General features: G+C 42.2%; 1 protein-coding gene across 1 annotated transcript in view; it reads right to left on the bottom strand.

The window, feature by feature from the left end:
- Nucleotides 1–17100, bottom strand: part of LOC105947862 (sialic acid-binding Ig-like lectin 12) — a 128994-nt gene that overhangs the window by 105617 nt on the left and 6277 nt on the right. The window contains exons 3-4 of the mRNA XM_031906216.1: nucleotides 16410–16775; nucleotides 15381–15674 (exon numbers count right to left, since the gene is read on the bottom strand). Coding sequence (XP_031762076.1) covers nucleotides 15381–15674; nucleotides 16410–16775 — 660 coding nt within the window. The remainder of the gene's footprint in view (nucleotides 1–15380; nucleotides 15675–16409; nucleotides 16776–17100) is intronic.

Raw genomic sequence — 17100 nt, 5'->3', positions numbered from 1 at the left:
ACTTCCCCAGAACTGAAAAATTAACGATACACAGATAGTATGCACTAGAAGTGCTGATTTAATATTTTTTGTTCCTACTATTCAGAGCCCCTTTTATTTATATATACTGTATATTTTAAGAAGCTCTAATGCAATGTTCATATACCTTTTTAATATATTTCAACATTTGCACTTGAAGATGAAACTGAGGTGCAACAATATACATTATGTTTCAGGTAATTTCAGTATTTCAGATAGTAGTTGCTAAGTTAATAATTAGCAATACCTTCTAGGAAAAGTCAGTTGATTACCGTATTTTTCGCCGTATAAGACGCACTTTTTCTGGGGGGGAAAAGTTGGTGCGTCTTATACGGCGAACTGTCTTCCTCTCTGTGCCGCGGCTCTCTGCTATATCCTCGCTTTTATAAGCTTGCGCCCAAGTGTACTGATGTCACACACACAGGGCGCAACCTTATAAAAGCACAGAAGCTGCTGGGAGCCGCGGCACAGAGAGGAAGACATCACGGGAGCCGGAGGCCGCTGGGGGGAGGTTAGGGGGGAAATGGAAGGTGCTTGGGGGCCCTGGGGGAAGATGAACAATGCTGGGGGTGCCGTGGGGAAGCTGAAGGATACTTGCGGGGGCCCTGGGGGAAGCTGAAGGATGCTTGGAGGCCCTGGGGGACACTGAAGGATACTTGGGGGGGGCCCTGGGGGAAGCTGAAGGATACTTGGGGGGGCCCTGGGGGAAGCTGAAGGATGCTTGGAGGCCCTGGGGGACACTGAAGGATACTTGGGGGGGGGCCCTGGGGGAAGCTGAAGGATACTTGGGGGGGCCCTGGGGGAAGCTGAAGGATACTTGGGGGGGCCCTGGGGGAAGCTGAAGGATACTTGGGGGGGCCCTGGGGGAAGCTGAAGGATGCTTGGAGGCCCTGGGGGACGCTGAAGGATACTTGGGGGGGGGCCCTGGGGGAAGCTGAAGGATACTTGGGGGGGCCCTGGGGGAAGCTGAAGGATACTTGGGGGGGCCCTGGGGGAAGCTGAAGGATACTTGGGGGGGCCCTGGGGGAAGCTGAAGGATGCTTGGAGGCCCTGGGGGACGCTGAAGGATACTTGGGGGGGGCCCTGGGGGAAGCTGAAGGATACTTGGGGGGGCCCTGGGGGAAGCTGAAGGATACTTGGGGGGGCCCTGGGGGAAGCTGAAGGATACTTGGGGGGCCCTGGGGGAAGCTGAAGGATACTTGGGGGGGCCCTGGGGGAAGCTGAAGGATACTTGGGGGAGGCCCTGGGGGACGCTGAAGGATACTTGGGGGGGCCCTGGGGGAAGCTGAAGGATACTTGGGGGGGCCCTGGGGGAAGCTGAAGGATACTTGGGGGGGCCCTGGGGGAAGCTGAAGGATACTTGGGGGGGCCTGGGGGAAGCTGAAGGATACTTGGGGGGGCCCTGGGGGAAGCTGAAGGATACTTCGGGGGGCCCTGGGGGAAGCTGAAGGATATTTGGGGGGGCCCTGGGGGAAGCTAAAGGATATTTGGGGGGGCCCTGGGGGAAGCTGAAGGATACTTGGGGGGGCCCTGGGGGAAGCTGAAGGATACTTGGGGGGGCCCTGGGGGAAGCTGAAGGATACTTGGGGGGCCCTTGGGGAAGCTGAAGGATACTTGGGGGGGGCCTGGGGGAAGCTGAAGGATACTTGGGGGGGGCTGGGGGAAGCTGAAGGATATTTGGGGGGGCCCTGGGGGAAGCTGAAGGATACTTGGGGGTGCCCTGGGGGAAGCTGAAGGATACTTGGGGGGGCCCTGGGGGAAGCTGAAGGATGCTTGGGGGGGCCCTGGGGGAAGCCTCATTATGAGCGAGCCCAGAGACAATTAACTTTATACAGTTGATATAAAATATTTTACTACAGTATTTGCTTCAGAATCTTTTTTTTCTAGATTTTCCTCCTTTAAAATTGGGTGCGTCTTATATTCCGGAGCGTCTTATAGGGCGAAAAATACGGTAATACACAGGCAACACTGTTGTAATAATATTGCTCACTGGGAAATATGTAAAACTGAGTGCATAGGAAAGTCATTCCAAATGGAAAAAAAAGTCCTATAAATCAGCAAGGTCAACACCCTAAAAACTGAGCAATGTATCTGCAAAATAAAAAATTCTTATTACAAAGGGTTACTGGTATTTGTTTTAAATGCAAGTTGGTTGAAATGGGTCATGAAAATCAGGTTGGTTGTTATGGGTGATGCAAGTTTGTGCCTATATTAATAAATGAGCCCTTTGATTAACCTGGAAACTCTCTAGTGCTTTGCCAATGTATATCCCCCTCCCAGCTGCAGAAATCTGCCACCTAGTTCATGAGTGTAACACAAATAATAGTGCATAGAAAAAAAAAAAAGAGGTTTTAATGTGCAAAGGAAAAATATACCTAATATACCTAAAATATGTTTGATTGACTTCAAAATACGAAAGGAGTAATTTTATTAATGCCCGGGCATACAGTAAGAGGCTGATTTACTAAAATTTGTTTTTTTCTGGCCTTCAAAGTAGTATAAACTCAACATGGTATAAATTTGAATTAAACGCAATCATTGTTGTATTTATAAAATGTCACAAAAATTAAAATGTAGAATTTATAGTCGATAATTACACATTTTTTGAGCCAAAAGTATGATTAAAATGTAAAAAAATTTAAATTCATTTCCATGAATGACTGTCATTTTAGGAGCATTGGCGCTCACTCTTGGAAAACAATGAAGTGTTTAAGTTTCCCTTGAAGCTGGGTGAAATACAAAACAATGAGGGGATCAACTTCCCCTTGAAAGTGTGTGAAATAGAAAACAATGATGGAAATTCCCGAAAAACTCAATTTTTTTGAGAAACAATATCACAAAAATTAATACTGGCAAAAACCCATTTGTAAATTTCGAAAATATAAGTAAAAAAAACTGTTTCTCAAAATTGCTTAGTGAATGTGCCCCTTGTTGTAAGATTACTATGGGGAGCAAAATCTCACCCCTTAGAACTCATTCAAAAAGCACTGGAGGCCACAGAAAATCTGGGTTCTGCACCTTATGATGGATTCAAAATCAAAAACTGTCAGTTCTGGTCATGTCAGCCCTGCCCTTACCCCCTACCATAAGCTCAGATGATCAGGGTAAGTTAGATGCATGAGTTAGAGGGCAGGTAGAGGCAGGAGAGGGGACACATAGGTGTATTCTATCTAACATATCAACTCAGTTCAGAAAATCTTAAGCAGCCTCTCCTGAGACCTGACTTGGTACAAGGACAACTGCAAAGAAAATTACATTAACACCTCCTACCACTTTTTACTGTATCTAGCTCTAAACAAAAACAATTTGCATATCCTTTATATAACTGTAGGGATCCCAAGATTTGGGCCCTTTAGGATGGGTTCCCCTTTAGACAGGCACCAGAGAGTGGCCTTATGGGAAATGGAGACCTAAAGGTGGTCCTAGCTGTTTGTGTGTGAAAAGGGAGTTTCCTTGTAAGTTAATAGCAACCACTAGGTGGCAGTGTGCTGCAATATAAAATGGGATGACACACATTCTGTGTAAGGTCTTTAGTCCTGGGACCCCCTCTGTAAGAGGCTAGCTACAGGCTCCAGTTAGATAGTTCAGATAGATCTGTTATAGTCACTCTTGGAGTGAGAGATTAGAAAGAGTATCTAGTAAGGGCAGTCTGAGGCGCCTCCGAGGAGATTATTGCGGCATTACTGGCCGAGTTCAGGTACATTAAGTGGCCAGCTCAGGTGGTAGCTAGGGACCACAGAAAGGAGATTGCCTAAGCAAGAGGGTCTTCTGGCGTGAGAACCGGGGAGAGCCCTAAGAGAAAGGTTCTCTTGGCATGAGTATCGGGGAGAACCCTAAGAAAGGATCTCTTGGTGTGAGTATCGGGGAGAGCCCTAAGAGAGAGGTTCTCTTGGCGTGAGTATCGGGGAGAGCCCTAAGAAAGGATCTCTTGGTGTGAGTATCGGGGAGAGCCCTAAGAGAGAGGTTCTCTTGGCGTGAGTATCGGGGAGAGCCCTAAGAAAGGGTCTCTTGGCGTGAGTATCGGGGAGAGCCCTAAGAGAAAGGTTCTCTTGGCGTGAGTATCGGGGAGAGCCCTAAGAGAAAGGTTCTCTTGGCGTGAGTATCGGGGAGAGCCCTAAGAGAAAGGTTCTCTTGACGTGAGTATCGGGGAGAGCCCTAAGAGAAAGGTTCTCTTGGCGTGAGTACCGGGCAGAGCCCTAAGAAAGGATCTCTTGGTGCGAGTACTAGGGAGTAGTCGTAAGAGAGGGTCTCCTAGAGTAAGTAAGGCGAAAGTACTTGAACCTGCATGTCATAATACTGGATACTGTGTTGATACAATAAAGAAGTGTATTTGGTTATTCAGCACTTCCAGTCTCCTGGTCTATTCCTCAAAGAGTGGATCCTCAACTGCCTGGAAAGCACCCACCCCAAGGGGGGCAAGGTCCCGGGAGTTGCAGGGAGTCCATACATTTGGAGGACAGCACAGATTAACCTAAGAGAAGGTTCCCAGGGAGGGGTGTTACAGTTCAACCTGTCCCTACCCTGGGTGGAGTTTAACAGTGTACATGCTCCCCATAAAAGCGGGGACACAGGGTCCTGTAGCGCCACACGCAGGTAAATGCGCATTAGAAGTTCAGCAGTAGAAGAAAAGGGCTATAATAACTTTATATATGCAGAGACTGATATAAATAGATAATCTCCCCACCTGCACTGATTATGAGAAAATCAAATATGTGAATACTCTGTAGCATCAAAAAATGGATGATTAACATTTAAGGAAAGGACAAGTACAGATCATAGAATGACTGAGGGCAAAATGCCACCGCTGAGCCTCCTCCTCAGCTTATTCCTGGTGTTCGTTCCCTTTGACTTCTGAATATAAAGTCTCTTGTGGTTCTGAAGACCTTCTTGGTTTTGACCTGGAGATATCAAGGCTCACATATTGCAGGTCTTCATCAGGGCTTTCACCTTCATTTGGAGAGTTGGGACCCATGTTGGGTTCCTGCTGGAATGTGAAACATATATTACCAATTAAATTACTCAGGGATATTACCAATTACTCAGGGATGCAGGGAATAAGGCATTTGTCAAGGAAAGAGCAACAACACTCTCCAAAACTACTTTTTGGCAAACACTGTACAGTCCAACTAACCCTGACTGATATGAGTTGGGAATTACTTTGTATATGTAATGACTTTTTTCTGTCTTTACATTTTGACCAGGGTAGTAAAGGGGGAACATTCAAAAGTGCTTAACGCCAGTTGGACATCATGTCATACGTCTCAATAAAGGGAGTTTATTGTCCCTGGATTCTGTTCCAGTAAGGCATCTCTAATTGTCAAAATCAAAATACAGAAGTGAATTTGCAGATTTCTCTTAATTTCCAGATAAAAAAATTCTCAACATTTAGATTTTAGATGAGGTACTTAGTCATTTAAATATAAATAAATGAATATATAACACTAGTAAGACTTTTATCCTGGGCTGAAGGGATACCAGATGGCTGTGTGTGTATTGGGGTATATATAGTTGCACAATATGCATGTGTAGGGAATCAGAGAACTCTTTCCCCTGTTTTTCTGTCTGTGACATCATCCAGTCTGGTTACAGACTGGGGAGAAACCTGATTGGCTGGATGCCCCAGTGCACTGTTGGGAGAGAAGGTGTGCCGGACTTTGGAGCCAAAAAAAAGTATGTTAAATAGAAAACAATGATGAGATAAACGTCTCCTTGAAAGTGGGTGAAATAGAAACCAATGATGGGATTAACTTCCCATTGAAACTGTGTGAAATAGAAACCAATGATGGAATTAACTTCCCATTGAAAGTGTGTTAAATAGAAAACAATGATGAGATAAACTTCTCCTTGAAAGTGGGTGAAATAGAAACCAATGATGAGATTAATATCCCCTTGAAACTGGGAAAAATAGAAAACAATAAGGTGAATAACTTACTCTGTCAAGGACAGGCTGCCACTGACTATTCTATTCCTCTAGTTCCTCCAATATGCATGTGTAGGGAGTCAGAGAACTCTTTCCCCTGTTTTTCTGTCTGTGAGACCATCTAGTGCGGTGACAGACTGGGGAGAAACCCGATTGGCTGGGGGCCCCAGTGCACTGTTGGGAGAGAGGGTGTGCCGGACTTTGGAGCCAAAAATCAGGGGCGGGTCCAGCAGTTTATAAAGGGAGTCCCTGCTGTTTTTGCCAGCCATTGATAGAGAGATCCGGAGAGAGTAACCAGCACTTACTGTTGTGTTCAGACTACAAAAAAAGGGAGTCTACTGGGATGCTGGTGATTGCTAATTCCTCTGTGTGAGTCTCCGTGTGTGTCCCCTGGTGAGGACAGGTGTTGCTCGAGTGCCTGCTATGTGGGAGCAGCTGCCTTTCCAAAGGGGTAGGTACCCTGGGGCAGGTAGCGCTACCTGGGGGGACTTTAGAGCTCTTCGGGAAGGGACTGAACTGAGAAAAGGGTTTTTGCCTATCCGCATCAAAGTGTGGGACGGGCACCTTAAAGACTGTGCTGGGAGTGGATAGACTGCAAAGGTTCCCCAGGGCAGGATTGTCATTTATCCATATAGTTGTTCTTTGTTTTATTTAAACTGTTATATAAAGTTATTCTTGCTGTGAGTGTGTGATTATTTTCCTAGTGGAATTTCCCCTGAGGTGTGCTCCTCAGTGTCCACTAGGTGGCGGCACTGCGCTGTAAACCCTTAGTTTCCCAAGTTTCCAAGAGTGTAATCCAACTTTTGCAGAAGTGTGCCAAGAAAGGGTTACACATGTGTGTATTTATTATAAAAAGAGGTTTTCTATCACAGTTTTCTATTAAATTGAAATACTGATAATGATTTTGATAGTCTCTTAAACATACGGGGCCCAAGTTACTCATACTTTGATACAGGAATAAGAATGACATCAACATATTATAATGTTAGTGGAATCCTATTAGTTAACATAACTTTGTTGACCTCCTCATTTTGATATAATAATAGGAAATAATGTGTTCTACCAGGCAGAAATGTTTATAGCTAATAATGACTGATAAAAGGCAGCGAGAACAATTACAAAATCTTACATTAAGCTTTCTTTTTTTTATTTTGGAGTAAATCACTTCATTATTATTTGGTGATGAATTTTTATTTTCTTCCACCTGCCCCGGTGGCCTCCTCCTGGCAAAACAAACCCAAAGAAATAGAATGAGTACTTATCATTACTCAGTGTTATACATGTGTAAATTATATTCATTCATTTTCATTCCTTTTGCTTACAGAACACACAACGTGTAGCACAGCGGGGGTTAATCACATTTAGTTCATCAGAAGGCAGGAAGGTACTTACTTTTTCTTGTATCTCATCACCAAACCTGCTATAATTACTATGGTAGCGAGGAGTAAGGCAACAATTCCACCATAAGTAAATCCTATAGGATGGGTTGTCTCATTTGCGGGAGCTAAAATAAATAAATAATATACAATAATAAAATAGATTAATTAATGTACTGTGCATCAATAGGAGTAGGAGTCGTCTTAGACATTACATGAATTTCCTGCAACTTCTCAGGAAGGAGCTGCCATATAACTTTAAAAAGTAACTTTATTTTATTGTATATCAGGAGGCAAACAGCTTTACATAGTTACTATAAAGTAGATGAGGACAAACAAATGTCAAGTTCAACCCTTTCCCCAAGTAAAGTCTACATCATTTACAAATTCAGAGGAAGGCCAACAAAAGTCTGAGTAGCACTCGTGTATTATAAGGGATAATGTACCCCCTACTGTAAATGATAAGGATATTAGCAGTCACTGAGGGGTTCTGTGCCCATATAATGGCACAAGGCTGCAGGCTGAGTTATACAGGGAACTCTGAGTATCACTCATGTATTATAAGGGATAGTGTACCCCCTACTGTAAATGATAAGGATATTAGAAGGCATATAGGGGCTCTGTGATCTTAATTCACAAAATGAATTGAAGTCAATGAGCATTTTTTTTGCGGCTACCATGCATTTTTTTTTTTTACCACAGCCATTAAAGTCTATGGGTGTTTTTTCTCAGAGAAACCTGGTGAAAAACATTGCTCTGAGTATCACGTGTTCTATAGGGATAATGTACCCCCTACTGTAAATTTTAGGGATAGCAAAGACACAGAGGAGGAGACTGGAGTTCCAGGGTGACTTACTAACTGACCTATCTAACATATTATATACTGTAAAAGCAGCTTCCAAAACCACCTAATGAGCCTAGGATGGTCTTTCCTACAGATATAATGTAGTTTAAAAAAATAAAGGGCAGATAATCACTAAAAAACATTCTAGAAATCTAGTTGTTAAACACTGACTCTGAAATACAGATCCTACCTGCATTATTGTTACTTACATACTACAGTGACACTAACAGTCCCAGAGACGGACCCATGAGTATTCCTTGCTAAGCACGTGTAGGTTACACCATCAGCAACTGATACATTCTCCAGTGCAAGAATCAGACGCTTCCCAGATGTCCTAATAAAAAGGTCATTTTTTCTCCACCAGGAAACAATGGCCACTGGGTTGCTGTTTACTTCACATCGGAGATGCTTTGTGTCTCCCTCTATCACAGTCACTGATTTGTTTTCATAAGTGTCATTATATCCTACAGGGAAAACAGGAAACACTGGTGAAGATCAAAGATGAAAAAGAAAGATGTTCCTGCCGTTACAAGCATCTTTTTGAAAGTTTTCACAAATCAGAGGGATTATTGTTTCCCTTCATCTTGGAATTTAAACTGCAATTTGGTTGCAAGGGTCAGTGGCCTTAGCAACTTAGCTGGTTTGAGTGGCAGATTTGAAGATAAATAGATAAGGGCCTTGTAGCAATATGATATGTTAGATTTAGCCACTAGAGGTCTCACTCTTTTAGACCTGGGTACCAGTTAGCTAACAGAGACTTGTTGGTCCTCTCTGGGATCTTTATGAAGACAGAAGAGATCCCACAAATACTGAACTTGCAGAAATAGGTATAAATGTGTTTTTCTACACAGACATATCTGATTCCATAGACTGAAAGGAAACCATATAAGTCTGCCTGGGCTGCAGGAACAAGTTCCCCTCCCTTAGGGTCACAGTCTTATTCAACTCCTCCCTCACCTTGGTCTATTATGAACTGATGGATTCTGGGAGTTGGATTCCCACAGATTTCCATAGCGGGTGGATCATAGATTCTCAGAGAGGTAGAAACACTTCAAATCTTAGAATCCATCACTTCACAATAAAAAAAGGGAGGAGTTGTATCTATTTACATATGTGAAGTTATTGGCAGTGATGGGTGAGATAATTTGGCAGGCATGGATTTGCAGCAAATTTCCACGTTTTGCCATTTTTGGCACAGTAAAATTTTCTCACATGGGTAAAATAAGTGCCACGCAGCAAAAAAAACCCAAAAATTGTTGCGCTCGTCAAAAAAAATGGTGTTTTCACAGCTTTTGAATTTTTCAGCAAAGCGAAACGCGACAGATTCGCTCATCACTAGTTATTGGCCACTTCCTGCACACTGTATTGTGGTGTCATGCAGGAGGCGGGCACTTCCTCTTTCCAGCAGAAGGATTGTGTTTCAGGGAGCCTGGACCAACCAGGCCCAGAAGCATTGAGCCCTAGAAGAAGCCATAGCTCTAGTGAGAAAAGTTGGGGAGCAGAGATCCTGTGAATGTGTGCAGGTTATACATCTGTAAGTGCACATTCTAGGAGTGTGAGTTAGTTCGGGATTATTTAGAAAGAAAAGGTATGGCTCCAACGAGGAGAAATTAGTGGGTTTAGTATTCCCAAGGCTCTGCTGCCTTAGTGAAGGGACAGCGGTAACAACAGGGAATTCAGCCATAGCTCCGCTCCCTGGTTCAAGTTGGATGTAGGGATCCAGGCCATTTAAGGTGGAAACTAGTGATGGGCGAAATGTTTCGGCAGGCATGGATTTGCGGCGAATTTGTCCGAATTTTTTGCGAAATGGATGAAAAAATACACCGCAACGAAATAATAGCCGCGGGGGACAAAAAAAATAGCCGCGCGACAAAATAATGGCCACGGGCGACGAAATAATAGCTGCGGGTGACAAAATAATAGCCGTGCAACAAAATAATTTGCCGCACAACATTTTTGCCGTTTCACGGATATTTTGAAAACAGATTCGCTCATCGCTAGTGGAAACCATTGGGACATCAGTCTACTTTCCCACATTGATCTTCACATTTGTGCTACAACACTCTGCATTTATATTGATTTGCACCTGTTGCTGTACTACCCCATTACTGGGAGTATTCCACTACACCCTTCTTACCAACTCTTCCCCAAAGGCCCATCCTTTGAAAGAGACTCCAATGTACCCTATGCTCTAACCAGTTACTAGCTGGACAAGGTCTATTCTTGCCTAAAAGGGATTACAAATGAGTTTATGTGAAAAAGGGAATTATATTTTACTGTAAGAATCCATGTTTACAGACTTAGTAATTGATCCCCAACCAGTGGCTCATCAGCAACATGCTGCTCACCAACCCCTTGTATATTGCCCCAGTGGTCCCAAAGGAGGTGCTTATTTTTGACTTCCTGGCTTGGAGGCTTTAGTTGCATCAGAACCAAACAGAGCCTCCTGTAGGCTGCCAGGCTATGAAAAGTTAATCATGGTCCATATTTGGCACCCCAGGTTCTTTTTGAGTTCTTGTGCATTTGAAAAGTTTGGTGACCCCCACAGTAAGGGGAAACAGCACCACCAAACTGTAGCTCAGGACTCCCTAGTTGGGTAGTTAGTACTTATACTCCAATGGCACAAGGGCTACGGTATATCTTCTGAGATAAACATTAGGTTAAATAGCTCCCACAGTTAAATGAACATATAATTTACATACTGTGCATATAATTATTACCTGGAACTGTGATTGTCACTGAAGGAGGATCTGCAACATGAATAACAAATATGTGCTGGGTTAGAATTCACACTCACATTAATACATGGCAGTAGAAACACAGAGATATAGGGCCTGATTCACTAAAGTGCGATAAAACGTGCACTATTTATAGCGTGCGGTAAAAATTTTATCGCATCTTAATTTTCGCGACTTTTCGCACGATTCACTATAAGCATACTTGCGCTATTTTACGCGCGATATTGCATGCGTTATTTAACTCGCGAAGACTATTTCAATGCGGTATTTGCCAGTACATGCGCTAAATAACGCACGCGAATAGTCACCGCATATGAATGGTAGCTTAGAAATAGTGTATAAAAATTGTTGCCGCATATAAATGGTGTATATAAATATTAGCCACATATAAATGGTAGCATATAAATAGTAGCATATAAATAGTAGCATATAAATAGTAGCATATAAATAGTAGATGCTTATAAATAGTAGCCGCTAGTGATGAGCAAATGTGTTCTGGTTATCTTTAGTTAAAAAATTAGCAAATCTTTCGAAAGATCCACGAAATGGCAAAAATGTTGTGCGGGCAAAAAAATTGTTGCTGTGACTATTATTTTTTGACGCATGTATAAATTTTTGGACGCGCGGTGAATTTTTGCATGGCAAATTTTTTCATGCGTTTTGCCATTGGCGGATTGTTTTGCGAAACGCATGAAAAAATCCGCCGCGGAAAAATTCAACGCACGTCCAAAAATTCGCTGCGAATCCATGCCTGGCGAAACATTTCATCAATTGTAGCCAAATAGAAATAGTCGCGCAAATGAACACACGCCATGTTAGCCATACACGCCAATACTTGCGGAAAATTACTGTATTAAAAATGAACATTTCGCTGCAAACTGGCGGCTGCGTCACTCTAGGGGAAACACAGACTTCAATAAATAACACTGCAAAGTCCATATTTTAGTCCACTTTAGTGAATCGGGCCCATAGTATCTGCTATAACATATAAAAAGTAATTCATATACACAGAAACAAAGCGTTGTTGCACTAGTTACAAACGTTGCCCTTGACAAAATTTGTTAAAGGTACTTGCACTTCTGTATAGTTGTACCAAGCACTGATGACTCTGTCCTGCCTCTTATGAATGGTGCAAAAGGGGGCAATTAACAATAAGCAATATGTCTATGAAGATTCTCATTCGTCCATGTCACAATATACAATATATCTACATTATATTAAGTCTAAACAACAACACTCCCCAGCAATGACATCCATTTTAACACATCAGACACAATTGTGGTAGACACAACTCATTTCTTATCTGCAGTGATGCTGGAATTGTGGGATAATGCTGCATTGTGGGTATAAGGTGATTTATTTCTGGAAAGTACAGTTTGCACACTGCCCCGCATTCATAACGGACCCTTAGAGACTTCTACCTGGCAGGCACCACTGCTTTACTAAATAAAACTCAGAGCATTAAAACACATTTGTTTAACCCTAAAAGAGCCACAGATTGAAGAATAATGATCTGTGGATAAAGGGACTGTAGTTCCACAGATCATGGATTCTACAATCTGCAGCACTTCTGGGTAGGGGAGAGAGGAGCAGCTTTTACAGCCGCTCCTTTGCTGCCCTCTCGTTCCCCAGTCCCTAGGCAATAAGCAGAGATGAGGAATGAGTGGCCTCTAAGGCACAATTGCCCAGGCAGCAGCAGACATGTGGAAACTACATGTCTGCTGCTGCCACTACTTCCTGGACCCCCCAGCACCATCCCCCAACCAGGATGCTGATGGATGGTTCCATTTGCTTCCTCCTGGATGCCTTCCTCTTCCTCCAACCCCATCTCCAGCCTGCAGCTTCCTCTAGGGCTCAATGCTTCTGGGCCAATTTGGTCCAGGCTCCCTGGAACACAAATGTCTGCTGGGAAGAGGTAGGCCAAAGAGGAAGTGCCTATCTCCTGCCAGACACTACATTACAATGTGCAGGAAGTGATCATATTATCACAGATACAGTTGAGGAAATAATTATTTGACCCCTCACTGATTTTGTAAGTTTGTCCAATGACAAAGAAATGAAAAGTCTCAGAACAGTATCATTTCAATGGTAGGTTTATTTTAACAGTGGCAGATAGCACATCAAAAGGAAAATCGAAAAAATAACTTTAAATAAAAGATAGCAACTGATTTGCATTTCATTGAGTGAAATAAGTTTTTGAACCCTCTAACAAAAAAAGACTTAATACTTAGTGGAAAAACCCTTGTTTGCAAGCACAGAGGTCAAACGTTTCTTGTAATTGATGACCAAGTTTGCGCACATTTTAGGAGGAATGTTGGTCCCACTCCTCTTTGCAGATCATCTCTAAATCCCTAAGGTTTCGAGGCTGTCTCTGTGCAACTCTGAGCTTGAGCTCCCTCCATAGGTTTTCTATTGGATTAAGGTCCGGAGACTGACTAGGCCACTCCATGACCTTAATGTGCTTCTTCTTGAGCCACTCCTTTGTTGCCTTTGCTGTATGTTTTGGGTCATTGTCGTGCTGGAACACCCATCCACGACCCATTTTCAGTTTCCTGGCAGAGGGAAGGAGGTTGTCGTTCAGGATTTCACGATACATGGCTCCGTCCATTTTCCCGTTAATGCGAATAAGTTGTCCTGTGCCCATAGCAGAAAAACACCCCCAAAGCAAAATGTTTCCACCCCCATGCTTGACGGTGGGGACGGTGTTTTGGGGGTCATAGGCAGCATTTTTCTTCCTCCAAACACAGCGAGTTGAGTTAATGCCAAAGAGCTCTATTTTGGTCTCATCAGACCACAGCACCTTCTCCCAGTCACTCACAGAATCATTCAGGTGTTCATTGGCAAACTTCAGACGGGCCTGCACATGTGCCTTCTTGAGCAGGGGGACCTTGCGAGCCCTGCAGGATTTTAATCCATTGCGGTGTAATGTGTTTCCAATGGTTTTCTTGGTGACTGTGGTCCCTGCTAATTTGAGGTCATTAACCAACTCCTCCCGTGTAGTTCTAGGATGCTTTTTCACCTTTCTCAGAATCATTGACACCCCATGAGGTGAGATCTTGCGTGGAGCCCCAGAGCGAGGTCGATTGCTGGTCATATTGTGTCCTTCCATTTTCGAACAATCGCACCAACAGTTGTCACCTTCTCTCCCAGCTTCTTGCTAATGGTTTTGTAGCCCATTCCAGCCTTGTGCAGGTCTACAATTTTGTCTCTGACATCCTTGGGCAGCTCTTTGGTCTTTCCCATGTTGGAGAGTTTGGAGTCTGCTTGATTGATTGATTCTGTGGACAGGTGTCTTTTATACAGGTGACTTTTTTAAAAATATCTGGTCTCCTTGGGTATATCTACTATTCCAGGATTTTTTGGCTTTGGAATCTAAAGTATGAATTTTTCTGCTGTAATGATTTGAAAATTCTGTAATTTACTACTGGGAGTTTTTGATCTATAGAAGTCAGAAATCTCCATAAAATTATACATATCAGGTATTGGCACGTTCGGGCGACTTTCCAAATCAGTTGAGTTTTTGTGCCTAAAATAAAATATTTTTCTGGTATAAATCCCTATATTGTGACATATAGCAATTTTTTTTAAGAGTTCTAAATATTTTTCCAGTAGTGAAAATACATAAAACAGATTTAGAAAGCTCAGGTTTTCCTGAAAAAAAACAATGTATAGTTTTCCTAGGTAAACTAAAAATCCCCTCCAGGAAATGCCCCAAAAGTGAGAGAGCACAAAATGTTTAAAAACCGGCTGGCACTTGCAAATTAAATGAAAAATTCTGCTGGCACTTAAAAGGTTAATACATTCTTAATGCTAAAAAAATACTTCTTTAATATAAAGATTAAATACTTTATAATATTCAGGTATTGGAACTGTTATCAAAAATGCTTGGGACCTTGGGTTTTCCCGATAAGGATTCTTTCTGTAATTTGAATATCCATACCGTACGACATTTTGCCCCAATAAGGGGTAATTATATCTTAGTTGGGATCAAGTACAGGTACTGTTTTATTATTACAGAGAAAAGGGAATCATTTAACCATGAAATAAACCCAATAGGGCTGTTCTGCCCCCAATAAGGGGTAATTATATCTTAGTTGGGATCAAGTACAGGTACTGTTTTATTATTACAGAGAAAAGGGAATCATTTAACCATGAAATAAACCCAATAGGGCTGTTCTGCCCCCAATAAGGGGTAATTATATCTTAGTTGGGATCAAGTACAGGTACTGTTTTATTATTACAGAGAAAAAAGAAATCATTTTTAAAATTGATTTGATTTATTTGATTAAAATGAACTCTGTGGGAGATGCTCTTCCTGTAATTCGGATAATGGGCCTGATACCTGTACTTTTTGGTAATGCAACACCACAACTGAAATATGAAAAGAAAAATCCTGTGTTTGAGAATATTCAGGGGAAACTATAAACCAATGTGGGTGAGTAGATATGGGATGTGAGTGAGGAAGAGGAAGAGGGGAAACTTACACTGAACATCCAGGGTGATGCTGCTGTTAGTGGAGACCCCACTGTAAGTCACTGTACATGTTAGGGGGCTATTGTGCTCTCTCTGGGATGGAGTAACAGTGATATCTGATATGGAGGTGACTTTACCAGCCTGATCCTCCCGCTCATAGTTAGATATGTTCTCTATGTTTATCCTTCCTCCCCATGTGATGTTTCCTTTGCACCCTTGAGGTGCTGGATGAGCCGTACAAGTCAGTGTTATTGGTTTCCCAGCGATCAGCTCCCCCACAGGGGATATAGTAGGTTCTAGTAGATCTGTAACAGAATTGGGAGATACAGATGGAGCAGATGTTAATGAGACATGTTGGTCACACAGTGCTCTCCTCTCACCGCCAATTTCATTGGGAACCTGTGTGGGTCTCTAGAGTATATGATTCTATCAACTCTCAATATCAATATTTCTTATGTAGGGCCATTATAACCCTTGTACAATACATTTGTTTATTCACTTATTCACTATAAAAAAATAATTTATAATGGCCAGATTCAATTCAGTGAGAAAAAAGTTCATCATGTGAAAACTTATGGGCAAGATTCAATCTTGAGATGCAATTTATTTCACAGTTTATTATGTGAAAACTCTATTGAAGTCTATAGGAAAAAAATATTTTTCTTGTCCATACGTTTTGACTTGATAAACCATGAGATAACTTTTTCTCACTGAATTAAATCTCGCTCAATATATTAAAGATGGGCTTATCTTCATCAGCTTTTCAAAGCTTCTTCATTATGGTTTTTGAATCATTATACTTCATGTTCTGCGTAGTGTAAAGCTCTCTTGTTGACACACAACTAAAAAATTGGTTAACTTTTTGGGTTTATTTGGGTTAATATTCTTATTTGTTACTATTTTACTTTGTTTTCATTTATTTATCTTCACTTTTTTACTTCTAAACTGCTGCCATGTTTCTGGGTTTATTAGTGATAAAAATCATTATACCAAGTATCAGTTTAATAACATATTGTACAGATATAAATTCTCTTATTCACCTGTCACAGTCACACTGAGATGGTTCCGACTATAGGAATATTTATGGGATTCGTCTTCAATTAGGAATTCATAGATCCCTTGATCGGCTGGTTGGGCATTGCTGATAGAGAATGAGCAGTTTCCTTCCTGTACTTTCCCAGTCAGGGTGAATCGGCCTTTTGTTCCATTAGAAACCATAGAGGCCTCTGTAGAGGCTGCAACAATGTCAGGAGTGCCTGTTCTCCTCCAAATCCCTGTGACACGTGTAGATAAAGTGCTACCGGCAGGAACAGTAAATGTACAGGGAATTTCCACACAGAGACCAGATGCCACCAACACTGACTGGGCAGATAGAGTATAACCTGGGGTTGGGGGACTATCAGCTCCTGCAGAAACAACACACAGATTAGTGACTGTATTTGTGAGTGAGTTTGTGCCAATTAAAAGCAAAGGAACAATGGAAAAATATGAAAACAGAGAAGCACCTGTGGAGAAGCATGCAGATTTATTACTGTATTTTAAAGTGTCTGTGGTTACACAGAAGAAATATAATGTCTACCTCCAACAGATTAAGATGTAACATTGATTAATTAAAAGACCTTTTCTAAGACACATTTCAGTTTATCTTCATTTTTATGGTTCTGGAATTATTCATTTTTCTTGCCTGCCTTTTTGTAGGTTTTATTTTGTTTGTTGTTGTTTATGATTTAG

This window comes from Xenopus tropicalis, chromosome 7 (genome assembly GCF_000004195.4).
Source record: "Xenopus tropicalis strain Nigerian chromosome 7, UCB_Xtro_10.0, whole genome shotgun sequence".
NCBI lineage: Eukaryota > Metazoa > Chordata > Amphibia > Anura > Pipidae > Xenopus > Xenopus tropicalis.
Note: the sequence above shows the minus strand (reverse complement) of the source record. Positions and strands in the feature narration are given on the sequence as shown.